We start from the raw sequence: 27,757 nt of genomic DNA on the forward strand, positions 1-27,757 counted from the left end.
TGCACACAAGCAAATTTCAGGCCGAGAGAGGAATGAAAATACACTATAGGAACAGCTCTGCAGGAGTCAAGGTCAGTGCAGAAGGAGGGGCAGGAGCTGCTCCAGAGACTGGAGCTAAGATTCCCCTGCAGCCTGTGGTGAAGACCATGGTGAGGCGGCCGTGCCCCTCCAGCCTGTGCAGGTCAGCAGGGGAGCAGAGATCCACCTGCAGGCCACGGAAGACCCCACGCTGGAACACATGGATGCCTGGAGACTGTGGATGTGTGGGAAGCCCGTGCTGGGGCTGGCTCCCAGCAGGACCCCGTGGCCTTGTGAGAGATGAGCCCACGCTGGAGCAGGTTTGCCCCTGGGACTAGTGACCCTGTGGGGACCCACACTGGGGCAGCCTGTTCATGAAGGTCTGACTGACTGTAGCCCATGGAAGGGACCTGTGGCAAGGCAGTTTGTGAGGAACTGCAGCCCGTGAAGAGGATTCACACTGCCGCAGTGAGTATGCAGTCTGTGTGGCAGACTGTTTCTGCTGGGAGCAGGGGAGAAGGAAACAGCGTCAGAGAAAAGAGGTGATGAGCTGATTGTAACCTCCATTCCCTGGTGTTGGGGGGAGACAGGCAGGGAATCAGGAATAAAATTAAACCCAGGAAGAAGGAAGGGGTGTGGGGAAGGTGTTTTAAGATTTGGGTTTATTTCTCATTATCCTACTCTGATTTCATTGTTAATTAAACTAGTTTCCCCAACTCTGTTTTATCCATGACAGTGATCAGTGAGTGAGGTCTCCTGATCGTGTTCTCAACACATGAAGCTTTTTCTTGTATTTTTTCTCTCCTACCCTGATGAGAAAAGGAGGTGACAAAGAGGTTGTGGGGGGCACCAGGAAACCTATATAGCTGTAGTGTGGCATTAAAAGTTACTTGAATACTTTGTGTACAGCTGTATCATAATTTTTTTTTTTTTTTTAACAGATAGGCGAGTATTCAATTTGTGTAGTTCCCGAGAAAGAGCATTAATACTGAAATAACCCCGCAGTTGTAGTTCTGGCATGCAGAGTTAGGCGGTTCCCTATCGGGCGCCTGGAGCAGGCCGTGCGGCCCGCGTCCCTCAGCCACGCGCCCGCCCGCCGCTCCTCCCTCGGCCCCAGGGTCCCGCTCGCTGTGGCGGTGCGGCCGCCGCCCGGCAGGGGGCGGTGCCGGCGGAGACCGCGCGCTGAGCCCGAGCGGCGCTCGGTACCCGCGCGGGCGGCGGTGGGAGCCGGGCCCGGGGCCGCGGGGGACGGGCCGGGACGGGGGAGGCTCGGCGCGGCCATGGAGATCGGCACCGAGATCAGCCGCAAGATCCGGGTGAGACAGAAGCAGCCGGGTCGCTCCCTCCCCCCGCGGCAGGAGGCCGGTCCCGCATGTAGGGGCAGGCCCAGCCGGCGGCTGAGGCACCGGGCTCCGGCCGGCCCCCCCGCCACAGCAGCCGGCGGCGGGGTCCTTCGGCCTCGGAACTTCCCGGGGAGGGCGGGAGCAGGAGAGTCGTTTTTGTGGGAAGCTGAGTCGGGGCATCCCTCTCCCCCACGGGCAGCTGCCAGGTGCCGTCTGTGTCCCGGGGCTGCCACTGTCGCCCTGCAGAGCCCGCCCGGCCCGGGGGCTGCCCGGGGGGCGCGCAGTTTGGCCGGGTGGGAGCCCCCGGTACCGGCAGGGCCTGTCAGCCGCTCCCACGCGCGGGTCACAGTTTGGAAATCCCGGCAGGTTTCTGTTTCCCTGTTGAGCTAGGAATTGCCTTTTATCAAACTATCTTAGATTCGTTTTCTTTGCACCTTATGAGTCCGCGTGGTCTCTGCTTTAAAAAGGACAGGTGGGACTTGGAAGTTGGGTGGTAGCGCAGGAACGGGTCTATCGGAAATACGGTAGAGACAGTGAGATTCCGTTAGTCTGCTGTCAGCCCCTCGCTATTAGAACGTTCCTATCCTGAGAGTAGGAGAAGTTTAACGTGTTAAATCATTGTGGTCAAACAGTAAATGAGAGAAACTTTGCTAAGTCTCCCACCTCTTTGCAGTTAGAAATACTTTGTTGATCCATCCCTTAAATAATATTTCATTATTTTTTAGGGTGCTATAAAAGGAAAGTTGCAGGAGCTGGGGGCTTATGTTGGTAAGTTTTGCCATGTGTTCAGCAATCTTCTCTAGATCATTTTTGTTATGTAGGAAAAAACCCAGCTTAGCTAATGGAACATACTGTTACCTGTGTTATTGCATACAGAAGCTGTAAGCATGAGAAGAAATACCTGAAGTGCTGGACTATTAAAAAAGAAAGAGATATACTTCACAAAATATTATAGTAAGCATAAGAGGAAGCAGTATGTGAACGTCTGTATATGAAGAACTAAAAGAAAACAGCTAAGAAATCAGTCTAATAGTCTTCCCCTTTAGAAATGGTGGCAAGGGATTTGAAAGAAAAACAAACTATGATGTGAATATCTAAGGAAATTTCTTTAAAGCATTAGGAGAAACATTATATAAAGTAAGAGCCTTGGAAATACAGCAGCAGTTAGCTGTGACCACTCTGATATGGAATCAGCCTTTCTTAGGCATATTTTTAACAGCTCTTGAATTCAGGGTGAGGCATCTGTCAAAATTAGGAGAGAGGACAAAGATGCGTGAGTGGCTTAGGAAATTAAAAGGCCAGGTCAGAAACATTATGTGGGACAAACCTATAAAATGAAAGAGCTACATGAGCTAATGATGGTGAAGTACATATATCTGAATCTTGGAGGCAGGGTGAGATTTTATTTTGGTTTGTGGCAGGAGGGTGAGCCATGGGAACATCTGTGGTTTATGGATTTGTTTGTTTTTTCTGAACCCAGGAAGAAATGGGTATTGCACTTCAGACTAGCTCTTTTCTGCAGCAGTAGAAGTTGGTAACTTAACACAGCATTCTGTTGGAAACCAAATACCTCAGTCCTGAAACTGCATTGTTGTTGTCTGTGATGCTTCTTGGATTTCAGGTGAAGAAAAGGAATTGAAAGCATAATTTAGTGATCCTGTGAGTTGCAGGGCCAAGTTCAAAGTTTGTTTGAGCCCAAATTCATCTTCTTTCCTATTTCAAGGGAGGCATTGTATTTATGGAAAAATGTATTGGCTCCATAGAAGGGAGTTACCTATGAGCTGACATTCTGAACTCAGTTGTTGCCTAGGAGCCATGTTTAGAACTTTTTAATTGTAAAATCATCTTTTTCACCGTCTCACAGGTTGTCTTTTTAAGTAACTCATTTTGTGTTGGTTGGTTGTTTGGGGGTTTTACCATCATTCCCGGTTTCAGTTTCTCAGTCCTTGATTCTATGCTTTTTCCTGTTTTTCTGAAATAAAAGTCTTTCTTGTCTCTAATACTAAGATGCTGGTAGAATACTAGCCATCTTTGATTCCAGCTATGACTGTTCTTTCTTTGTTTGCCTTCTGTCTCTGTATTTAGAGGACAGGTTTCCTGTATGCCCAGGATCACCAGACAGTGTATGCAGTTTCTTCTCAGTCAGCTTCTGAACTTTAAATAACTTTGTATTCTTTATTGCTAAGTCTGTCTTGCCTTGGCCTCTTTTTTCTTTTTAAACGACCATTTCCAAATTTCTGTGATTTTTCAGGTTTCTTTTCTTGACTAGAGTATTTTGGACAACTTTTAAAGTAATCTCTTTCAAAAACACTCCATTTCTTCTTTCAGGTAACTAGAAAAAAATTGGTTCTCCCTCATTCTAGCCTCTGCACAAGAACTTTTCTTTCTATAACTGCTAATTCTTTTTTCTTGAAAACTTTTTTACAAGAATGTATTTTGAAACTAACTTGTTGTGTAGAGCTTACAAGGGAAATATTCATATATTTGAAGCAAGATGAAGTCAGTTACTTATTCATCAGCTAGGAAATTTTTCAAAAGGCTGTAGTTCCACATGCAGTTTAAGTTGGCATAAGCCAACTAAGTTACTAAGAAAGTTTCTACAGTTACTAAGAAAGTTTCTTTCCTTCGTCTATCATACTGTTACAGGTAATTGTGCTAACTTATGCTTTTATCTGTACTTAAAATATCTTCTTTACTTTATCATATGTTAACCAAGAGCTTATCATGTTTCAAAGCCGGGCTGATAAATAAAATTCCTTCTAAGGTCCTAGGTCTGAACATTGGTCCATCTTGTGCAGCTTGTAGTTTGCAGTGAAAAAGAAACCCAAACACAAAGCAGCAACAACAAAAACTGAAACAAACAAAAAGCCACCAAAAAGAAATGAGGGTTTAAGTTCGGAATGGGTTATGTTCGGCCAGTTGAGTAGTGGTAGTGTAGGTACAATGTGTGAATGGTATTTTTGTAGTCTAGGGGAGAGAGAACTTATTTACAGTGTACATAGGTGTAGAAGAAAGGCAATTGCTTTCATTTGGATTTTGATATGTGTTTTTCATTTTTTAGGTCTTTTTAGTGTTGTGTACTATCTTAGCTTGATTAAATAAGCACAGCTGTATCAGTACCTTGATTCAGATTCATAATGTGAGATATTTCCCAGCTGTTTGCACTTACTATTTTTTATGTTCATGTCATGCCATGGAGTGGCATTGGAGAACATCAGATGTTTGATTAAACTAAATTGAAGTCAGTGCTCAAGAAGCACAACTAATGCCTTTGAGCAACAATTGGGCCAGTCAGTCCTTCAGCAGAGGCCAGAGCTAGGCCAGAGCAAAATGCCAAACACCAAACTCCCCAAACCCTTAATGTGGTAATGTTGGGCTCTAAGCACCTTCCTATACATTCTGAGGAGTGGGAGTACCTTTATGCAAGGGAATGGGTTTCTCTGTGTGTGAAATTGCATGCATTGCAGAATAGAAATTCAGTCAGGAGGTTGCTGGGATTTGTTTTATTTTTGTAGGTAGAAAATCTGGAAGTTGATACAGTTTTGATTTGTTCAGTGCACATATCAGAAATATATTTTATTTATTTGTTTGTTTAATTTTTGTAACTAAGGAAATTTAACAAGGATAAGTTGCTGTATTTGGCAGTATTTGAGGTGATGAATATTGTAGATGTTTGCTAGTATTCAAGAAAAAGAATATAGGCAGCAGAGTGGCTTTCTTTTATTTTGTCCTTCTTTCCATTCTCTTTACTCCCCTTTTAAATACACTGATCTTCAGCTTGTGTTCTTGTGAAGCTGAGGATCTTTTATTCCTTGCTTGTAGATGAGACTTGTATTGAGCCTCAGAGGAAATGGAAGTCTTTGTTAATTTGCTTACCTAATCCTCTGCCTGCACAGTCTTTATAGTAAGAGAAAAAAAAAGATGTTTGCTATGTCTTCTATGATTTATTATACTTTAAAACAATGTATTTCTCTTTCTATTAGATGAAGAGCTCCCTGATTATATTATGGTTATGGTGGCCAATAAGAAGAGTCAAGAGCAGATGACAGAAGACCTTTCCCTTTTCCTTGGAAACAATACTGTCAGGTTTACTGTCTGGTATGTTTGTAAGCTACTTGTCACACTTTTATCAGTAGTGCAGGACTGCTTTCTATTAAGTGACGCCTGACATTTAAAAAAAGTTATTTATCTTCCCTTTATGTAATTTGCATTAATAAAAACTTCTGCTTTGCATGTCTAATAAGTACATTAGTTTTAGTCTGTCAGCAGTTAGGCTTTTGAGGTGACAGATGGCAAAGAACTGGAGGACGTATTTGTTTATAAGCCAGTCAGATTTGTAAATAAAGTGCTCAGATAAGTGGGGGCTGTATGTTGACTTATATTATTCCTGCAAAAGCCCCTGTGAACATGAGAGCATTGTTCACTGCAGTTAGGTGTGAAGGACCAATCTGTTTGCTTTTATGCTAACAGTGCTTTAGGTTGCTGTGCATGGGAATTACTATATCAGGGCAGATGAGCAGTGGATCTAATTCTGTGTACTGTCTTTGACAAGGCTTAGCACCAAATGCTTAGGTATTCCCACCTCTCAGGCTATTTATTTATTACCACCCCCAACTCCAAAAATGAAAAGTAGAACCTCAAAATTATTATGAACAGGACAAGTTAGCAAGACTTCAACTCTGCTGTCAGCTTCTGACAATGTAGATTCATTTATTCCATGCTGCATGACAAATTTAGCCATTATATTTCTCATGCATTTTCTAATACTGAATTTGTTTTACAGTAGAAACCTGTAGTAAATCCACATTTCAGACACTTAACTCTTAGAGATTTTGTTGTTTTCAGAGTTGTGTCTTTTTCAACTTAATCTTATTTCTGAATCTCCTACCTAATAGAGCTTTAAAGAACATTATTTTATTTTGTATAGATGAGAAAAATACTACCATTTTTTCTCTTTTTCAGTTTACTTTTTTTGACATTTTCATACTGACAGTTTACATTCACTTCCAATATTTCTTCTATGTAATTATTTCCTAGGAGCTTTTTTGTTATTGAATAGCAGAAAGAAACATTTTAGAAGTTGGCTATGTTATGAAATAGTAAATACTGACAAAAAAATGAAAAAAAGTTCCAGCTATTACAATTCACTGTATTAGCTATTTAAACTGATGGATTTGCAGGTTAAATTGTGTGGATATAGTTTGATTTTACTTAGACAGGTTTCATTTTTCTCCTGGCATTTGTCAAAAATATAATAGAAGAGTACAATTAAGCATGGACCTCTTTTTTGAAAACTGCACAGGCATTTCTTTGCTGCCTCTTGTGTCCTGCCTAGGTGAAGCTTTTGGGTTTCAGTGTATCAGGAAATCATGCTGTTGTCTTTCTCTTAGTAGTTTTGGGAATCAGACCAATTAGTGAAGTTTACAAGTGGATGAGGATATAGCTCCTGTACTGTGGTTTTGACCGAATCCTGATATACAGTAAAAAACAGTGTAGCAGAAAACACTTTCAGGGCTTTGTAAATGAAATGAAAACTTTATTGAAAAAATAATAAATATGTAGAGAAAGCAAATTCATCAAATCAAGATAATTTTATATATTTATATTTTAAATTATGTATTGACTATATGGACGTATTATACCACCAGCTGGTTTTGACACCTGCTGAAATTTTAAACATGGTGACTGTTTTAACCCTAAGTCAGTATTCTCATTATATATATATGTGTACACATACACACACACACACACACACACGTATATATAAATACAAACTCAATGTTACGAGTGTTCTATCAGGTACCAAAATAGGTATTGGTTAAAAGAAGGATGGAAAACAAGACAAGATGAAACCTGTGAATAAGCTGTAAGGGGGCTGGTGGAAAATTATTATATAGCATTGTAGCTAGGAGTTTTATATGCTTTTACTTCTTCTAATGCATAATGTATGTGTTCTTAAATGTTGGTTAAATGCAGTACTCAGCAAGATCTGCCTTCCTTGGTTTGTCTCTGTAGTTGGTAATTTTGGGCCTTCTGACAAAAGTTTTGCAGCAATTGTGACAAACCTGGCAATCCTGCTGGTTGGCCACCACTTGTTACTCTGAACCAAGTGTCATATCAGTTATTCTGAGGTCAGTGTGAAAACTGATCTGCATCCCCAGAGCTCAGCTGACGAGTGTTCTAGTGAAAGCTCACAAGGAGAACAAGTATAAGCCTTCATTATATTCACATGCAATCTTTCCAATATGTTCTTGTCCCTTAGCTCATTTCTAATATTCAGCCAAAATTATGGACTTGCCCATTATCAGGTTTGAATTCCAAGATATGAGTTTGAGTGTTGGTGTTTTTTTTTCTTTCTTCTCTCTGTAATATGTGTTTATTTTTGAGCAGCCTTATTGTATTAAAGCCACATAATTTTCTGTGTTACTTCAGCTTAATGCCTTTTTCACAGGCAAAGGGCAAATTTCATGCTTCACTGAGATATTTTTGCTCACCAAATTAAAGTTTTGTATATAAAGTAAAATTTTAGGCTATGCTTTAGGCTTCTAATTTAGGTTTTTTGAATCAATCTTGTTGATCCTTAACTCCATTGTTTGTAGTGAAATGTGGATAGTATTGGCTTTGATTATGTAAACAGCTAAATGCCAAAAGTAGATGATGTGATGAATACTCTGCCTGCATGTGCAAGACATGGAGGCAAGGTACTTTAAGCCTCCCTTTTGAGGTTAAACTCTGGTTGATGGAAAGTAAAGACTTAAGGGTGAAAAGGCAATGGGTTTCTGAAAAATGATTAGTTTCAATCTATCTCTAGAGAGATATCTCTGTCTTAATTAGTCTGAATGTAAGTTGAACTTTTTTATTTCTCCTTTTTCTCTTTTGCTTCCTTCCCTGTCTGCTGTCTATTTCAGGCTCCATGGTGTTTTGGATAAGCTGCGATCTGTGACTACTGGTAAGTAAGAAAATTAAATTTTGAGTGAAGGGAGGCTTATTTTTTTTGTGTAGTGTTATATGTCTGAGTTGTAAAAATATCTTGTCTGTTTTGTTAATTTTTTGTTTATGTGGTTTAATGTAAAAGTGAAAGGTACCTGTCTCCACAGAACCAACCAGCGTAAAATCTTCAGAATCGAATATCTTTGAGAGCAACCTGCCTTCCAGCAAAAGCAGTTCCTGTGTGAGTGATGAGAGGAGGCGAGAGGATATCTTGCCGCCTCTTGCTGTGTCAAGCACTCGGACTGAAAGAAATGACTCCAGAGTTTCAACCAGCTCACAGGAGCAGAGGAACACTGCTTCCAGGTAAGGCTGCTGGCTACTTCCTAACACACCTTCAGACATCAGTAGTTGTGTCAGTGTGGTAGCCATTCGAAAGAATACTGACACTTGGAAAGATACAAGTACTTTTGAAGAGTAAAGCATTGCTACAATTTGTTGTACAAAAAACATTAAATCAGAATTCAGTTCTTTAAGCATCATAGCTTAAAGATTAGATTAGGGCTTAGAAGAATTAACCAAACTGAAAAATATCAGTGTGTTAAATTTGTATAAACAGTAATACCTTAATGATTCTTCCCTCCTGGCTTTGATTAAAAGAGAATTCTCATTTTCTAGGACTTGACTTGCAGATAATAGTTGGTGATTTCTTTTTTTATCAGGCAGTCTTGTGAAGATGGTTCTGCATCCCGCTTAACGTCAACGGTCAAGCCTTTGAGGGAATTGTCACCTTCTGAAGCTGTAATTGACATTAAACCTGAACCAGATGATCTAATTGATGAAGACCTAAACTTTGTGCAGGAGAATCCTTTGTCTCGGAAGAAACCTATTGTGACTGTAACTTACAGTTCCTCTCGTCCCTCCGCCGAGATCTACCGGCCACCAGCTGTCAGGGGTGCAGATGGCAGCGTTCACGTGCCCAGATTGTCACAACAGGGCAGCATGCAGGGGAGCCGCCAGTTAGACACACAAGGCTGCAGGTCTTTGGAAACAGGCCAGCTGTGCAATCCAGAAGCATTTGGCAGCTTAGCAGAAGGTCACAGACCCACCTCCAAACTCGGTGCTGATAAAGTGGGCAGTGAGGTTGGTACAACCTAAACTAGTGCAAAAGTTTATTCTTCCTAGGAACCTAAATTGCTATGTAATTGCTATTGCTTCAGTAAAATCTTGACCTCAGAGAAATCAGAAGACTTCTGTCACTGGTACCAGTAGGTTTGAGATTTCGTCCTTTGAGTCCACTGGTAAAAACAGATTGCGTAATTTGACATCATTATCTGAGAGCTTATTGCATCTCAGAGTTAATTGCCATATACATCTTCATGTCATATTGACTTGGACTAACAGGTTAGCACATTATTGAGCTGCATATGATGAATCAGAAATTACAATTCTGATCTTAAGATCATTGAATCAGCATGCTTTTCCCTAAGTGCTGTGTATTCCCCCAGCTTTACACAGTCCTATAAATCAGGATTTTTGGCATGCTGTTTATTAGCCCAGATGCATTGATGATGATGAGGATTATTGTTACTGTTCTATTTGGAACCATGTCAGTTAGGAATTCTTTGGGATGGATGTTGGACAAGGACAAACTAAAAGATGATTGCTGCCCTAAGTACTTTGGAGGCCAAAATAAGCCAGGCAGAGTGGCAGTCCTACCTGATAGACTATCCATATGAATGAAGAGCCTTTTTTGAGAGGAATGAAGATAATTATGGCTGCTAATTTTGTAATGAAGCAAGGCTTTTACATACCTTGTATTGCAAGTGCATCTGTGTTTATTGCAGCTCATAAAGTTCTCTGTCTTTGCCACTACTTAATTCTCTATAAAGGATGATGATTTTTTTGGGAAATCTAGAATGCTGTACAAAGATACATGCTGGTGTCTTAGTTTTTGAGAATAGTGAAGTGCAAATGAGAATATAATGATTTATTTAATGTACATAAATCACTGATGAATGTCAGGAACATCTCTCCTTGGAAATGTTCAAAAAAGGTCTTGTGTTACTTTTCTTCTGTTACTGTTTCATGAATAATGTCCAGAAGAAACAACAGGGACCTTGCACTATCTAAACTGGACCATCCGGACTGTGAATTTCAAAGAATTAGCATTCTTTGAAATATGTTGTTTCCTTGCTAGAAGTGAATCCTTACACCTATCTGAAATTAGAGTTGATACAGAGGAAGAAAGTAATTTATGCTGATTTTACTTTTCTCTCTCAGTCTTTCAACATACCCATCTTGAAGAATACTATAAAATTCTTTGAAAAGCCTGGTTTTCTGTAGGCGTTGGATAATTTTTCTGTACTTGAGAGATTTTTTTTCTTATTTTTTTCCTTAGTATTGTTTACAGTTACATTTCCAGTGAGATGTTTCACTGTAAATGTGTCTGATTTTCATATTATCCAGAGCAGTCACTTGTCCAACTGGAATGGAAGTTCTCCCTCTCCTGGCTCCAGGTGGGATTGCAGTGCTTTCTTTGCTGGCTTACTGATACATGGTTAATGCTAAATGAGCTGTTTTGCCTGCTTTGTACGTTGTAGGAGGAAAGCTCCAGGAAGAGACGGCTGCCCATTGTAAGCTCGGTAGTCAAAGTGAAAAAGTTCTGTAATGATGGAGAAGATGAAGAGGAAGAGGAAGACTATGGATTGCGAACAGGAAGCATCTCCAGCAGTGTGTCTGTACCTGCAAAGCCAGAAAGAAGGTACTGAAGATCTCAGTGTTTCTGAGTTTTCAAGAATTAATATAATGATTGAAAACTTTGGAAGTCGGGAAAATCAGTTTGCACTTTTGAAATTTGGCTGACAAATTTTAGTGAACAATTTGAATATTTTTTGTACTATCTCACAATTTTGTGGATGAGATGCCTGTTTATGCCACCCTTTTGCCTTTGATTTTGTAACTTCTTTTTGTTATTGCATGTAAGATGCAATGGAGTGTGAATTTTTACATTATTTGGGTGAAGCTTATTTGCAAAAGAACATTAATGTTGACATGTTTCAGACCAGGTATTTATTGTGGTAAAATATTTTTTCAGTAATTTGATTTATTTTCAGGAATTGTTTTCAAACCAGTTATCAGTTGTTCTTCTTTAAAGTGATTTCACCTTTTCAAACAGTCTTCAGAGGTTTTTCCTTTTTTTCTGCTCCCTAATTCTGTCCAAGTGTCACGCATTAGCCAAAATACACATCTTTTGTATCTGATTTTTAACAATAGAGTGATAACATATAAACTAGAGAAGAGATGGTTCTACTGACCTACAGTGCTAGCTTGTATAAGATTTATTTTAAGCTAATACACTGTATTTAATTTACCTTCAGTATCACAGCACATTGGTCTGATTTAAGCTTCCTTATTGCTGATGTTAAACACAAGCAGAAAGCCTTTTTTTGCAAATAATATGTTTTTGGTAGAGTCATTCTAATTATGCAGCTGGATCATATTTCTCAGGGTGGCTGCGAAATTATTGGTGCCAGCACAAACATAGCAAGAGAGAAGTGGTGGGCAGAGGTGGGAAGAAAATAATGGCAGAGAGTGCCTTTCATATGTAGCATGGTTTTACAGCAGCTTGAGAGGTGAAATCACACATCTGGGCTTCCATTTTTTAGAGCATTTTGTGGATCTCCATCCACCAAGAGAATAGATTAACTGAAAGCTGTTTTGGATAAAATAATTGTAGATGATGGTTTCTGTTAATATTATTCCTGTGTTAACAGGAAACAACTGTCTTTAACATGGATACGGTTGCTGTGCAATCCATGTACAATTAATTTTTTTTTGTCTTTCCTTTAGACCTTCATTGCCGCCTTCAAAACAGGCCAATAAGAATTTAATACTGAAAGCAATCTCTGAAGCACAGGAATCAGTTACAAAAACAACCAATTATTCCACTGGTAATTAGCATTGATTTTGCTTGCGTTAATCTGTAATACTTCCAAATTCTCTTGTATAAATCCAAGCTAAAGAAATCGCTTAGAGATAAGACAGAATGTTAAATAGCAAGTCATTTATACTTGAGGGATTTACTGTGTCCAGTTTCATTACATTGATGTTCAGTGATGAATTATGAAAACATAAATGAGGGAGAGGGTCTTTTTGAACCTAAGTGATTCTATGAATTTGCTGCCATTTTTTTGTATTCTATTTGCAAGCACTTCAGCAAAGGGTACCTAGCATCATATGAAGAAACATATTGATGATCCATGATTATTTATATGAAAGATGGAATGAAAAGTGATTTCAAAACTATCAGAAAGTACCACATTAATTATATGTAGAAGTGGATGAATGAGTATTTTGCTGTTGTCACTCTAATCCTTCTCATGCTGTTTTGTCTTACAAGTAGGTGCCAGTCAGGGTGCTCTGTGCACATGCACAAATACACTTGAACAATAAGAATTTTACAGGTAGCTAAAGATGCTTTTTGTGGAGACAGATGCTTGGGATTTTTTTTTTGTGTGTGTAGGAATTTGTGAGTTATTTTAGCACAATATTTCTAAAAACAGTACTGTTGTGTGATTGGGTAGTATGTAAATGATTTGCCATTGTTTCTCTATTTAAAGTTCCACAGAAACAGACTGTTCCAGTTGCACCAAGAACTCGAATTAGCCCAGAAGAATCACAGTTAGAAGTAATTCATGTGCAAAACAGACTGCCTGTTCTGAGTTCTCAGCTTCAAGTAGAAGAGTCAAAGGAGCAGACAGTTGAAGAAATTCAAGGTCATCTGATAATACTCTTCAAGAATTTATACTAGGGAATATAATTTTACAAGCTGAGCAGAGAAAAGGAAAGGAATGCTTTTAATTTTTAAGTCTGCATCAGAAGTTGCATGCAGAACTGCCCTGAAGACCATGCAGCTTTCAAAAGCATGGCTGTCAGATAGATTCATGTATCCAAACACACACACAGACAGCCTCAGAGGAATCAATCAGTAAGCAAAGAATGTTGCAGCTTTGTGGCATGTCACTGAAGAATAATTTTGCATAAGCACTTATATTTGGATAGCTTCTCTTTTCCCCATCCTTTGCATATTTTCCTTAGTATCTTGTAGGAGTAATTCTGTCACAAAGCTTAAGTGAGAGTGAAGATACTCTAGAGTATTTAGAACAATTTTCCAGTATATGAAGTATTAAAATATTCTTTCAACACATGGTTTCCACACAAATGGTTATAGTGTTTTATTTTTCAGTTTAAATATTAGTATACTCTATTTGCTCTTACAGGACAGCTGATACCAGGCTAACTGTGTCAGCTTTGGCTTTTACATCTGTTTTGAATCTCCTAAAGGGCATAATATTAAAAGGCAGTCAAAGTGCCTTTTCAGCATGGTTTTCTTATAGAGAATGGGGGATTGTCTTTGTTTGTCACAAGGAATCATAAAAGAAAGGCAGGAGAAAAAATATTCCCATAACAAGTACTTAGTTTATACTTGCTATGTGTTTAGATATTTGGATAATGAATAAAATTTGGTTTTGAGTAATATTTTTGTTACGCCATCCTATGGTCATTGTAAAGGAAGGGTAAACATTCATTATTTTAAAAAGATTTTTGCAGTTGCTTATTCCTAATGTGGATGTATTTGGAATCTTTCTACCACCCTAAAGTAGTTGAAATTGTATCTGTAAAGTATGTGAGAAAAAGCTTTATCAGCCTTTGAATTAATGCACAGAAAAGAATTATGCTAAATATTTTCACTCATTTGCCATTGAAATGGAAATGATAGCTTGCTTAGGAAATCTACAGAAAGCAAGAATAATTTTTTTCAACCGTGTCTCAAATGTAGAACAATGCTGTTCTGATTTGCTTCAGCTCTTTTAAGACTGCAAAGTAGTTCCTTGTTAGTTGCTTTCCTCTGTGTGTGTTCTCTGACTGGCCAGCTCCTCTACAAATGAGGAGGAGGAACTTGGCCTTCATCAGTTGCTGTGCCCACAGACCTCATTTGTACTGAGCAGCGATTATGGGAACGAGCAGTGTCCTACAGTACTTAGATTTTGCCATGTTACTGTTCCTGAAACACTGAGAAAAGGGTTCATAGTAATAAGAAGGGCTTTAAAAAATACTAAAAGTGTGAATGTTTTTGTTGTTGATTTTTTTAATCAAAAGAATTAGAGAGTGTGCCTTAGTTCTCGAATTATAGTTTCATGTTGACATGCTGTAAAATATGCTTCTTACTGCTGTTTTTGTAGGAATTGAACAAAAGGAGCTCTCTTGTCGGCTTCAGATTGATCCTGTGATTGAAGATGCCTTGCAAGTGTCTCAGGGTTAAGTCTTGTGATCTTTTTTTTTCTAATCTAATATTAATGGCCAATGAATGTTAAGATACTCCGTTTCAATTAATTATACTGATTTCTACAATTATCTAGTTTCTACATCTTTAAGAAATGAATGCATTACATTAGTTCAGAGGATGAGAGATTTGGAGGAGGAGGGGGGGTTGCACCCCCTCTATGCTGTTTCAGCATAGCCATTTCACTTATAAAATTTCTTAATCTGACCTAATATGGCTTATGGCTTCTATTGAGCCACCTCTGTGGAATTAACAGGGAAGTAAAAACGTTTACTGGAAACTACTAGGAAGAAATTAAAACAAAGTAAAATTAGCTTAGTGACCATGTAAATTGATAGTAGAAGTATTCTATAAGTTAAGAGTACAAGTGCCGCCTTATTTTACTCTTTTCTATGTAATTTTTCTCCCAATGCAGATTACTGTGACCCAGAGTCTCTGGTCCACTCAGATACTCGGTCGTTTATCCTGAAGAAGCCCAGGTTATCAGAGGAGATGGCGCTGCAGAATCAGCAACTGGGAAAGAAGGGTACAGAGGCAGTGCGAGTTCACTCAGGACGTCTAATACAGACACGGTGAAAAGCTACTGCATTTAGGACAGTTGCTAGTCAAATTGCTTGCTTGTGGTTTAGATGGAGCCATTTGGTCAGACTTGTGCTTTGTCAGTTCAGTCAGGAGGTGTGAAATCATGCAAAATGGACTGACTTTGAATAGCAGAAGAAAAGAAGCAGGGGCAAAAAGCCTCACAGGAATCCTTCTCTAGGAAAATAATCCTAGGGTCAACCGTAGCTTGAGCAAGTCTTTGATTTGCAAGAAAGAAGAAGGAACTGAAAAGTACTGTTCTTTTCTTCTGATCTCTGAAATCTTAGTCAAGTAATAATCATTTTGCTTAAATTGCCTTTAGTGTTATACCTGTTTCACCCTTGGATTACATTTCTTAAGAAACATCTTTTAACGTAGTATTGAGTGTGGTGAATCCTGGACAATGATTTAAGGCTCCTTACTGGAGAGTTTGACTAGGAGAAGCTTAAAGTTCATGTCAGCTTCAAACAAAGTTCCAGGTAACAAATAGTCCTACCTGTTACAAGTTTGAACCATTCTGAACTTCATCACCTGGGCTGCTGTGCTTGAGAATTTTCTGGTGTTTCCTTTCTGTGAGTGGCTTTCAGCAGCCTGTGTTAATTGAAAACAAAACCAGCAGTGAACAAACAAACCTGAAAGGATAACCTGACAGTATCACAGTTGAAAGCTGTGACTGTGCTGTAGGAGAGAGGTAAATTTTTGTATGTGAAGAGTCAGTTTCTGACTGCTTCAGTCTGAAAGTTCTAGTTCATGATGGTTTTCGTGTTCTGGTTTCTGTCCTCTTAAAGGCATTCTACAGTGTGGTTGCTTTTAGCCTCACTTCATAAGGAAGCAAAGTTTATCCCATTGCTGTTTGTCTAAGATAAGAACTCCACAGTTCTCCAAATACTTAGAATCATTTGTCATTCAGGAAATCCCTCAGGTGAAATGGATGGGGTGGTGAAAGGCTGGAGAAAATGTATGTGTTCCCTGTTTTAATGCTCCTTCTTGTCCATGCTGACTACGGTCAGATACAGGACACTAGGCTATCTGTGTCTAACCTTTTAGTCTGGCTGAGTGTCAGAGTTATTAGTATCATTATTGCAATTCTCTCATCCTAGTTCTAAAAACTTTTACACCACTTGTTTCATAATGTGTTTTCAGTAATTTTGAGGAGACACATGTTCGGTGTGTTAAAAGGTTTGTAATTCCAAGAATGATGTTGGCTCTCATTTTCTGCCTCAAAACTGCAAATTCCACTGGATTGACTGTTTATAAATAGTTTTTGGATCCACAGCTTTTGAATCTGTCTGTTGAGCAGAATGCAACAAGCTGAACTTGTACCTGAGAGCTGTAGTTCTTATTAGTGCCTCAAGGGAGACTAGAAGTCTAACTGTTAACTGGACTGCAGTACCAGTAATTGCTAAAAGGAGGTCTGTTACTGCTTGACTCTCCATTGATTAGCTTGTACTACTTTCAGTCACGACCACAGCTCACGTTCACTCAAACCTCTTGAGTCAGACAATGTAAATTTACTACATTTCTTTGTTTGATAGAGACCAGCTTGCACAGCCAGAGAAACCTGCTAGTCCCAAGTTCATTGTGACACTGGATGGCGTGCCCAGTCCACCAGGATACCTCTCTGATCAGGAAGAGGAAGACATATGTCTAATGGAAGGATTAAAGCCAGTTGCCCAGCACATGTGTGCTGGCAAAGGATTGAAAGGTCTTCGAGCACAGCAGATGCAGATTGTAACCAGGCAGCTGGAGAACTGTGATGGTAATTATACTGACCCACAGGATCTTACCTTGCTGTGCTGCTTAAGCATGGCTACACCTCCTGGATATATCATTCTTAAGAAACTAAAGTGGTGGTGTTTATTCTTCAAATTAGAGCATTCTTTAGAGAAATGAAATCTGGGAGTTCAGTTTGACCATCTCTTCAGAAACCTTTGTCTTGGTATACTAGAACAATATGGCACATGGTAGTTCTCCACACATCTTAGTATTAAAATTTGATTGGTTTTTTTTAGATGGTTTTTGTTTGTTTGTTTGGGGTGTTGGGGTTTTTTTTGTTGTTGTTTTTTTTTTTTTGTGTTCTGTTTTTTTTTTTTTTTTTCTTTTTGGGTTGGGTTTTTTTTTTTTTTGGTTGGCTTTTTTGTTGTTGTTTTGTTCTTTTTGGTTTTTTGCAAATGTAGTTGGTGTTCATTGCCAGAAATCTGCCTTTCTGGTTGACCTGTTATAATTTGTCCCTGTGCTGATGGACAGGTGATGTTACAGTTAACACACTGACATGCCTTGAACTTTTAAAAATATGTCAGGTGGTATTAATGTTTCTGTTAAGGGTTGTGACACCAGAAGGAGCCTGGTAGTGTAAGGTGTTGGTAGAGTCCAGTGGCTAGCACCTGAAAGCAGAACTTAACAGTGCATGATTTTACGTGAAGGTTTCTATATTCTCTTTCTATATTTCATTGAATAACATGGGAAGTTGCTTGCTGAACCACATGTTTGAGTTGTTTAGAATGCTGACATGATGATGAAAAACACAAAGGTTATTGTTTTGTCATAGGCCTGTTGAAAACAGCCTGAGGGCTGTGCTTGGATTCATGTTTTTTATTTAGCTTTCTTAAGAAAATAAGGATTGTTATTTTCTGTAGTAGCAGTGTATCCAAATTTCTGAACTAAATAAAGAATACTATTTGATGGTGTACTGAGAACCCTTTAATTGCATGGATCCAGTTGTAAATGTGTAATGCAATTATGAGAGCACCGTAGCAAAAGATCTTTTAAGTCCATGTCCTTTCAGTTCCCTGGCTGCAGAAGTACTGCACCCATCAGGCAGTCTTAAAGATTTAGGGAATGTTGTGTATCCATGCACTTTACTAGCACAGAGAAACAGTTGTTAGAGTACTTCCTTGCAAATCCATGCTTTGCTGTGTGTAGCCTCAGACTCCTCACCAAAGCTGTTTAGTAGAGGAGAGTGTTGCCAGTACAGTGCTAGCTCTGTTAAGGATTCCTGTGAAGTAGCAGGAATGGCACTGAAGCTCACACACAATCAGATCCATGTGGAAGTGGTCTGCACGAGCCAATGTGGTCCTACAACAGGATGGCATTATTTGGCTTTGGTGGGTTGCAAGGAGAAGGCATAAATGAGGCTAAGGATGGAATGAAGCTGGAACAATTTGTGTCATCAGTAGGATCAGAGAAAGAAGTCTAGGCAGTGCTGGAAAACTTTGAAAAGCCAAAGGTTTAGGCAGATTTGGGAAACTAAGACAACAGCAACATATGTGCAATTGTCTGAATTTGGAGAATAAAGTTTTATAAGCAATTTAAATAAGAGAAAGTCAAAGTCCCATGTTCCTGTAATGGTAGTGAAGCTTAGAATTTCTTAAAATACTTTTTGGATTAAAGTCAGGGTTCAGGTAACTGAAGTGTCTTAACAATTATATAGAAGTGGTTCTTCTTCAGTATATGCCCCCATAATAATAAATCTGATGATCATAAGAATTGATTTTTAGCTTTCACCCCTTGAAATAATTTCCTAGAGTAAAAAATATCTTGTAGAAAAAACGTGGCTATAATTAACTCATGGCTCAGCAGAACAGTCATAACTCAGGTTCAGTTGGGATCATTGCCTGTCTGTCCAAGTCTTTAAATCAAAATTCAGATTGAAAAAGAAAATTATTTTGCTTGTAAACAGTGCAATTTGATCTTTTATGATGAAGCTGCCAAAAGGCAGCTGTCAGTCTAGTATTATGACTTTCTACTTTATAGTTTTGGAAATTTTCTTCAGAAAATATGATGCACATAAACTTTTACTGTCATAACTTTTTTGATTAAGAGACAATAGAAGTACAGTGAATTTTGATTGTTAGATTGTTTACACCCAGTTGCATATAGAATCATAAAGGTCCCAGCTTGGGGTTGATTTTTTTCTTCTTTCTTACCATCCAGTGGAAATGGAAGACTTAACTATGCTACAAAAGCAGGAGAAGGTGCTGGAGCGCTGCAAGTACTGGCCTGCCTGTAAAAATGGAGATGAATGTTTGTACCATCACCCCACACTACCTTGCAAGTGAGTAGTACAGAGCTCATCCACTTGACATGCTATTTTGATTTTCATTCCAGTGCTGCAAACTTCTGCTTTGTGTCAGTAAATATTCCAAGGCAGCACAAACCTTTCAGGGCAGGATCAGAGCTAGATTATCACGCTGTTATTCCTTCTGTTTTCCACCCCTCTCACAAGCATCAGAACACCGGGATGGCTGCTGCATCCTTGCAGAAGAAAGCTTTAGTTTAGAGTACAGGCTGGTGTTCCTGAGTTGCTTAAAGATGCAAATTAGTATCTTAAAAGAATAGGCCCTCTTCTGCCAGCTGATAGAGTGCTTTTGAAGGTTAGGTTATCTTAAGTAGTAATGCAGTGATTATGAGTTTTAAATTTGAAAGAGAAGGCGAACTCTTGAACGTTCCTGTGCCTTTGACTTCTCTTCCATAAGCAGGAACAGTGTCTGTTTTGAGGTAACTCTTACCAGATAGGGTAATTTCAATTGGACATTTGAATTATCTTACAAAATCTGGTGTAACTAAATTCAAAATAAAACTCTTCAGAGAAAACCATGTTACCAGGGGACACTGCACCCCTCTCTGGGGAAGGTCTGATTTCACATTGCCTTTGCCACTCTGTGCCGCATAGTAGGAGGGACATGTCCTGGCTTGCACCAAGGAGTTTGGGACCAAGCTGCCCTGAGAGTGTGGTGGTTCAGCTGTTCACTGCATGGAGGGAGGGTCTGCAGGAAGGGCAGCTGAGTGCAGGTTTGTGGGTGCACAGCTCGTGCACTATACTGTGTGCCCTGCTTGGGAAGGAAGTACCCTGAGCCTTCCCCAGCCCTGCTGCACCTCTGGCTTTCTGTGATACTCTGGCTTTCGTGTGCAACAGATGTTTGGGGATTTTGCTCCAAGTATGAGCTTTTGACTCAATTTCTTTTCCCTCAGAGCTTTTCCTAACTGCAAATTTGCTGATAAATGTCTGTTCATCCATCCAAACTGTAAATATGATGCGAAGTGCACTAAGCCAGACTGTCCTTACACTCACGCCAGTCGACGAACCCCCCATCCATCTCCTAAACCAGGTGAGCACATCTTCTTGTTTTCTGAGCTTTTAATGAAAGGGCTAAAGGGACAACAGTATTTTTGGAAACAGAAACTGACAGTGATTAAAAAATTTTTTGTTTGCTTTAGTTTTGCTAATTTTCTTACAACTGTTAATGCAAGATGAGGAATAGCAATCCAGTGTTACTGCAAAAATTATTACCAGAAAAATCCTCCAATCTCTTATGCAGGAGTCCATATGAAGGCTGTGCAAGGCCAAAGTGGTGACTTGCACAAGTTGTCTGTTTCTCTGAAGGGATTAGCCAGCAGTGCAGTTTTGCTCAGATTTTTTTCTTAAATTGGATGCATGTTGTACCAAGGGCTTGTGACACACACTGAAAACGGAGGCTCCTGCCTTTGAACATTTTTTTCTTTGATGGCAGTGTAGGAATGAAGTTGGTGTAGTGATGAGATGACTTTTGGGGTGAGGTTACTCGGTGAAGGCAGTAGCTGTGTTTGATATGGGTTGGTGTTGCTGAGCCTTTGAATCAATGCCGAGGTGCAGGGCCTTTACTGCATGATCTTTTGGAAGTAATTTAGCCCCTAGTCACAGTTAATGCAGTTTTGTTACCTTGCCAGACCCCAAGTACAATGTACTTGTCTCCTGTATCATTTCCAGCAGCTCCTCCGTATTTCTGGAAAGTGCAGTGCCTGTGCTTATCAGTCTGGTCAGTTAAAACTCTTAACAGGCTTCCTGCTGTCTAAATTTAACATCTGAGATTCTCTGCCTACCAGAATCTCTGTGTAATTTGTTGGAAGTTTTGCCTTGACCATGGTACTTCCTGTCCTGAAATGGTGAAGAACCAAGTTAAATGATTACCTGATAGCCTTGTTTTACTCCAGGATCTACCTACTGCATTGGGAAATGCTGTCTATATTTCTTGCTGAATTTTGGTGTATTATAAAATGGAAATTCTAGCAGAAAAATTGATACATTTAAGGTTGTGTGGAGCTGTCTTAAAAAGGCAATATATTCTGATCCGGACTCACTTCCTGTTCTTTTTGTTTCTACTATTAGCACCCGTGCCCACATTGTCCATACCCTCCAGTAGTCCACTGTGCAAGTTTTTTCCAGCTTGTAAGAAAATGGAGTGTCCATTTTACCACCCAAAAGTAAGATACATCTCCTATCTTCCTTCTTTTCTAGAAAGAGACTTAAAACATGCTACTTTGGGACAGGAAATGTTACTAGGATTTAGCTCTTTTTGCTTTTACTGTTCACATTTTAACTTTGCCTTGTAAGCAGAATACACAGAAGTAGTGACTTAAGGAATTGGGAAAATTATACTTTTAAGTAACCTTTCTACCAAATGCTGCTGGGGAGTTTCAAACAGGCCATATCTCTTTAAAATATACCCAGCCAGGATGCTGGGGGCAGAGAGGAGCCTTTTGGGAAGGAATATGTCTTAAGACTCTTGACTCTTCCTTCACATAGCTGCAACATACAACTTTAAAGATTGCCCAGTTACCCTAAAATTTATTAATGTAATCTTTATACTACAGGAGTCTATTGTTTGGGTACTTCTATAGAATTGTGTCCCTGCATCTAATGCCAGCAAGTGTAGTGCTTTTTCCAGCCCTAATAATGCCAAAATACCCATGCTCAGATACTATTAGCCAGATACTCTGGCTTTTCTCCCTCTTCAGGTAATGCTGTGTCATGCTCCCAGCTTGTACACAGAGATCAATTCAAGCTGAACTCTGTAAACTCTTGCAAGCAAAGGAATTTCCACCAGTCAGTGCAATGGCAGTTTTGGAGCATGAAATTCATAGTTGGTCCTTCTTGAAAAGGATTGTTTGTCACTGGGTTGAGCTGGTTGCACTGGTGGAGGCGGGTGTTGGCTCAGTTGCAGGTGAGATGTGTCACACAGCAATACCAGGGTCATAGTGCAGCTCAGCATGTGAAGGAGTTCAGCCAGCCAGCACTGAGCAGCCTCTTCTGAAATACTTTTGGTTTTAGCATTGTAGGTTTAATACACAGTGTACAAGACCAGACTGCACTTTCTACCATCCCACTGTTGCTGTACCTCCACGCCACGCCTTGAAATGGACTCGAACTCAAGCCAGGTGAGAAATACTTTAAACCTAACCCAGAAAAATAAAAGGTATGTTATGACATTACTAATGTAGTTTTACTCACAGCAGTAATGTGTGTGTGAGGATCAACAAAGACGTGTGAAGAAAGATACCCCTTACGGGCAGCTTTCTTTTAAAGACAGCCCTGTGCTGTTGTTTGGTAGTAGTTGTATAAACATGACCTGATGTGATACAAGCCTGATAAACAAGTGCCCTGCAGCTGAGACAGAGCTGGCACTGGAATCCTGACCTGGACAGGTGGTGTTTTCTGAGTTGTATTTGAATAAAGCTGAAAATCCTTTTACCATTGTTTTATCTTATGTCTAAGCTGTCTTTTCCACAGTAGGTTCAGCTGTTTTCTTTGAGTGTTTCTGGCAGAGCAGCTCCTTCCTGTCATCTACCTGTGATTCCATAAACCAGTAGCAGACTTCCCAAAGCTGCAGCTATGGGCCTGCCATAAGGCTCATGTGATTTAATGATCCAATTCCCTCTGCAAAGGTTTTAACCATTACAGGGGTAGGGAACAGAGCAGTTCTCAAATCATCTGTACAGAGGGGTAGAATTGCTCTTATGGAATTGTTTTTTTCTTCCTCCTCAGTGAATGAATATGATACAACCTGGGACTGAGCTTTGCCTCCTCCGGACAGTAGAGGACAGGAGGATCAACCACCAGGACACAGGATGCTAGGAAAGACTCATACATTTTGGACTTTGAATATACATTGTTTTCATAAAACGAGGTTGATTGCATACTTGAAATGTCTCTAATTTTCCAAGTTTGTAAGTTTGGACAATTTTACATTTTTTTTACGCTGTAAGAAAAAAACATCTGTGTAAGAAAAATTCTACTTTAAGTTCCATTAAAAACCTTCAAAGCACATTTTGTGTTCTGTTTGGGTCATGTTCCTTGTTTAAGGGTTGGTGTGTTGAGGAATAAAGTATGGCAGCAGGAGGACTTAGAAAGCTTATTCCTGTGTTGGGATCATACTGGAAGTACTTTTTGTCCAAGTGTTTGGTACAGTGCACATGGCTGCACTGCTGTCCCAGCACCCAGGGACTGGGTAAAGACAAATGTTTTGTCCTCTGGGTGTTGTTCAGTGCAGTGGTTGTCACAGTCCTTCTGCTTTTTAAAATGGGGACAAAAAGACAAGAGAAACAAGCAGCTTCATAAGCCAGAACAATTAAAGAATTACTGATACTGTTCTCCACTTAAAAAGCCTATGAATTGCCACTTCACTTGAAAATAGATACTCTGAGATGTCACCATTTATACCCAGAAGAAAGAAAGTACTGCTGAACTTCTAAGGAATTCTTTTTTCCTACTGAGCACACTGTGGTTTTCTCCTTCTAGAAAGTTCCTGTGACTTGTATGGCAAAAAAAAAAAAAAAAAAAAAGCATACACATGCCCATAAATACAGTTAAGTGATATTAAAATGATGAAAAGTGTTAACAGTAACATAAATGCACTTTTTTATTAAATCTTTTTTTTTATATTTTGGGGAACTACATTTTCACAAAAATATACAAAAGAATTTCTTTTTACAAATATTTACATTCAATATCAGAAAACAATGATAGCTACATATTTTAAACTTAAATTTGACAAATATAGTCTTGAATTCTGAAACTTAACACTCCAGGAAAAGTATTTTTAATTTTTTTAAATAAAGTACTCAAAGTTCATATTCAAATTTTAAAAAATCTTAATTAATGCAAAAAATCTGACAATTTATATATATATATACTTTAAATAAACATACAACATTGTTACAGGAATTAGATGTTCATGGTGGAAATCAAAATGGAGTACACTTAAACCCATGATCCATATAATATATGACCATACCTTTGGACTAGTTTAAAATACTTGTTTTTTTCTTTTTTTTTTCTTATTAAAGCAAGAGGGATTATCCGACACACTCCATAATGAAACAACAAATCTGAACAGACAACTGCATTTTAAGCTTAAAGAACTACAGTAAAATATTTTTGTAAGGTGACCTGACAGGGGACTGGAGAGAAGAGGAGAGGAGAGGATGTGCTCTGGTGTTGCACAGAGCACTGCTGGAATATGTTTCCAGATGAAAGATTGCAAAGAGCATTATTTTTCTACAGAATTTCCCAATGCCTTCATTAGCTGTCCCTTGGAGAAATAGCTGCCACCATGAAGCTATTTTCCATGTGAGATGAGGAGACAAGAATTTGTAAGGGCAGCAGAAGACCAGGACTATCTCCATTGCTGCATTTCCACTGCTGTGCTGGGCTGTCACCAACCCACAGTGTTCAGTGTGAGAAAAGTTTTTCCTCTGCTAAAAACAGTGAACAAACCAAGCTACAAAGCTAAATCTGCATTAAAAAAAAAATGGTTCTAATGCATTTATTTTGTTATATTTTCAAGTTATCATTTTGGGCTGGAGTGTATTCTAATATGGAATTTTACATTAAAAATGCCTTTGCTTGCTTCACAAATCCGTAATGCAGCTTTTCCCTTACTTTATTCTGTATACCTTTAACTGAACTAAAAAGCAGAAATTAAGCTAATTACCAGATACTGCTTAAAAAAAAAAAAAATCAAGCTATTTTGCACCTGAAACCACAACACCAGGGTACATAGTAGCAAGAAAAGGAAAAACAGACCAGAAATGTGTAAAGTACTATCCAACAGCACCAACGTTTCACAAAAGTACAGGAAACCATTTTTATTTCATGCAATGTGTGTCTGTGTTCATGCCTGGAGTTCCTTTAGAAAGGATATTTACTGTATTCCAAAAGAATACAGTGTCACACATGTCCTGGGTGAAACTGGTGGTTGAAAAAATCATGGTGTTATGGCAGTACCACTTCCAGCTCCATTGCATGGAAAGATCCACCCCCCCCTTATCCTCCATCTCAAGAATTTGCAATTAAGTAAATAGAAAATTAAATTTCAGCAACAGAATGCTTGGGATTGGCTTTGGTCACTACAAATGACCACAGTAATAGCAAATCTGTGGTTAAAGTTGGGCCTCTCAGCTACTACATTGGAAAAATAAACTCATTTGGTGGCTGGGAGAGGGGAGCTGGGACAGGGGCTTCTGCAGGAAGGAGACAGAGTAATAAGAGCCAAAGCTAATGAAGAAATAATGGAGGATATTACATAAACATGTCTTTTTTTACCCTAAAGGCTTACAATCTGGCAGAGGACTGAAACTAAAATACCTCTCTACTACAGCCCTTTTTCAGAACCCATCAATGCAACGCTCATTGCAATAATTTACATTTTATTCTTATGGCCTCATCTTCTTCCTCAGCCCCACTGAGAGCAGCTGAAGGCAGCACCAGCTTTATGAGCACCACACACAATGGGACAGTGGCAATTGTCCCTTCATCTTAGAAAACTGGTAAAGCACAACTGGCCTTAACCCTCTGGTTTCACACAGCCATTATGTGGGTGCCACTTAGCAGTTAAGTGGATACAACCTGCTTTCCTTTACAAGCAGTGCGAGTCATACGGACCTTCTCATCACTGTAAAAAACGTGACAATGCTTTGGGGGATAGCATTAAAAAACATCTGAGGTTTTGGTTTCTTTCTGTTTTTCTATAAGCTCTCACATGACATCAGTGCCCAAACTGAGATACGTGCTGCAAAGGGCAAAATCACTTTGTACGGTCTTGAAGGTATCCCACAAACAGCAACAGAAACTAAGGAAACAGCTATGTTGGCTTCTGGAAGAGAAATCCAAACATACCAAGCAATAGGAACATCCTATTGTCCCAAATTCCCAAACTCAACTGCCCTCTTCCAAATGGAAAAGGATCAGTCCTGTTATTCATGCACAAATTTTGTGTTTCTTACAAAGAGTTGCTACAAGTCCAGTTGTCTAACCAGCACCTATAAAGGGTTTGGATTGTTTTTTACATAAAGTTTACTATAATTATTTCCCTTTTTAGTAATGGTTTACTATGGGATAAAATCAAGAATTTTATACTGATTTCTTTCTCTGATATATGCTGATTCATATACTCAGATGTGTTTGTTGGGTCTAATTACATTCACCTGACTACCTATATAGTTGAAGGCCAATGGCATAGAATCGCTGAAGGAAAATTTGGCTCAAGTAGGATCTGAACCACCCGCTGCAGATTACTCTGGCTGTCACACCTTGAGTTAAATGCAGAGCCCACAGCTTTCATGTCTGTCATTTTAAGTGTTGTGAATGCCTGGGAACAGAATCAAGAACTGCTGAATAGGAAAGAAATGAGAGGCAGTAATTGTCACAGCTTGTTTAAGAGGAGTTTTCTGAAGTATGTTTCTTTGGTTTAATATTTTTTGTTTGAATAACATTTCCAGAAGAGGCCTATTAAAACAATCCATGTTTGGTTTAGGTGGAAAGATAAGTAGCCTTTTAAAATACATCCTTCAACTCTTTTGCCTGAGCTCTCAGTACTAGAGAGCACATCTGTCTTTATAGCACTTTCTTTATTCCACTGCATCCACTGCAGCTGTGGGTAACCTGCAGTTTGCTGCTGCACCTCAGCTCTGAACAGGTGCCCACAGGTACAGGAGTGGAGACAGAAGTGAGTGGGAGTGGCTGCATCTTCCCAAAAACAGAGCAACCAAAGTTGCCTGCAGCCTTTCCTTGAGCACTCTGCTGCTGTCCAGTCCTTACACTTCCCAAGCAGCCACTGAATGCTTCCCACCTGAAATAAGATGTTTGCCACTCACCACCACCCATGTCAGTTCTTTTGTCTCACCTTTGCCTATTTTTGAGTGCTCCTTTCTCTGCTTTCCTTTTTTCTGCCTTTTCTCCATGTTTGTTTACTGGTTTCCTGTTACTCCTTCTTCCACCCTATGTTCCATAATTCCAAAAAGCAGAGGAAATGATAAGCATTATGGAAATTAGATGGATTGCCTGGTGTCATCATGCTAAGACCTTACACCTTTTGTTGTTTTGTTTTAAACAGAGGGGTGGAGAGGAGAACACACATTCCATGCTTTTTTCTACTTCCTTTCCAAAGGGGTTGGATTGCTGATCTCACACTTAACAAAGAAACAGATCAAGGTACCGAGGTTTTGACTGGTTTACTGATAGTCAACTGAGAAAAGTATGGTGAGTATTTACCTGTTCTAGCATCAAACAGACTGAGAAAACCGTCTAAGACTTCTTAGATGCAAATGATTTTGGCAAGGAAACCTATTGTGGCTTTTATGCATATTAGACACCTAAATCTAGACACTATTCTGTTTGTATTTCTAAAAGGAGATATGTAGAGTTTAAGTCTGAAGTCAAAGGTAAGTGAAGAGCAGAAGGCAGGGCCAACAAAATAAATGGGCTTGGTGCAATCACCCAACAGTGAAT

The 27,757-nt window shown here is 39.3% G+C and overlaps 1 protein-coding gene across 3 annotated transcripts; it reads left to right on the forward strand.

Annotated features, from left to right (window-relative positions):
• The first annotated feature begins 1,196 nt into the window (after positions 1 to 1,196).
• On the forward strand, positions 1,197 to 23,296 carry ZC3H14 (zinc finger CCCH-type containing 14). Of its 3 annotated transcripts, XM_059850121.1 has the most exons (17): positions 1,197 to 1,334; positions 2,087 to 2,129; positions 5,345 to 5,459; positions 8,270 to 8,310; positions 8,459 to 8,654; positions 9,011 to 9,431; positions 10,892 to 11,052; positions 12,141 to 12,241; positions 12,911 to 13,066; positions 14,534 to 14,608; positions 15,050 to 15,206; positions 16,749 to 16,972; positions 19,147 to 19,267; positions 20,185 to 20,321; positions 21,359 to 21,453; positions 22,301 to 22,407; positions 23,015 to 23,296. In XM_059850121.1, exons 1-17 carry the CDS (start codon positions 1,299 to 1,301, stop codon positions 23,019 to 23,021), a joined length of 2,193 nt encoding a protein of 730 aa, XP_059706104.1. In that variant the 5' UTR covers positions 1,197 to 1,298; the 3' UTR covers positions 23,022 to 23,296. The 3 variants fall into 3 exon arrangements, with proteins under 3 accessions (XP_059706104.1, XP_059706105.1, XP_059706106.1); XM_059850122.1 differs by lacking the exon at positions 12,911 to 13,066; XM_059850123.1 differs by lacking the exon at positions 2,087 to 2,129 and having other exon boundaries at positions 1,247 to 1,334.
• Positions 23,297 to 27,757: the final 4,461 nt, after the last annotated feature.

Source organism: Haemorhous mexicanus, chromosome 6 (genome assembly GCF_027477595.1).
Source record: "Haemorhous mexicanus isolate bHaeMex1 chromosome 6, bHaeMex1.pri, whole genome shotgun sequence".
In the NCBI taxonomy this organism is placed as follows: domain Eukaryota; kingdom Metazoa; phylum Chordata; class Aves; order Passeriformes; family Fringillidae; genus Haemorhous; species Haemorhous mexicanus.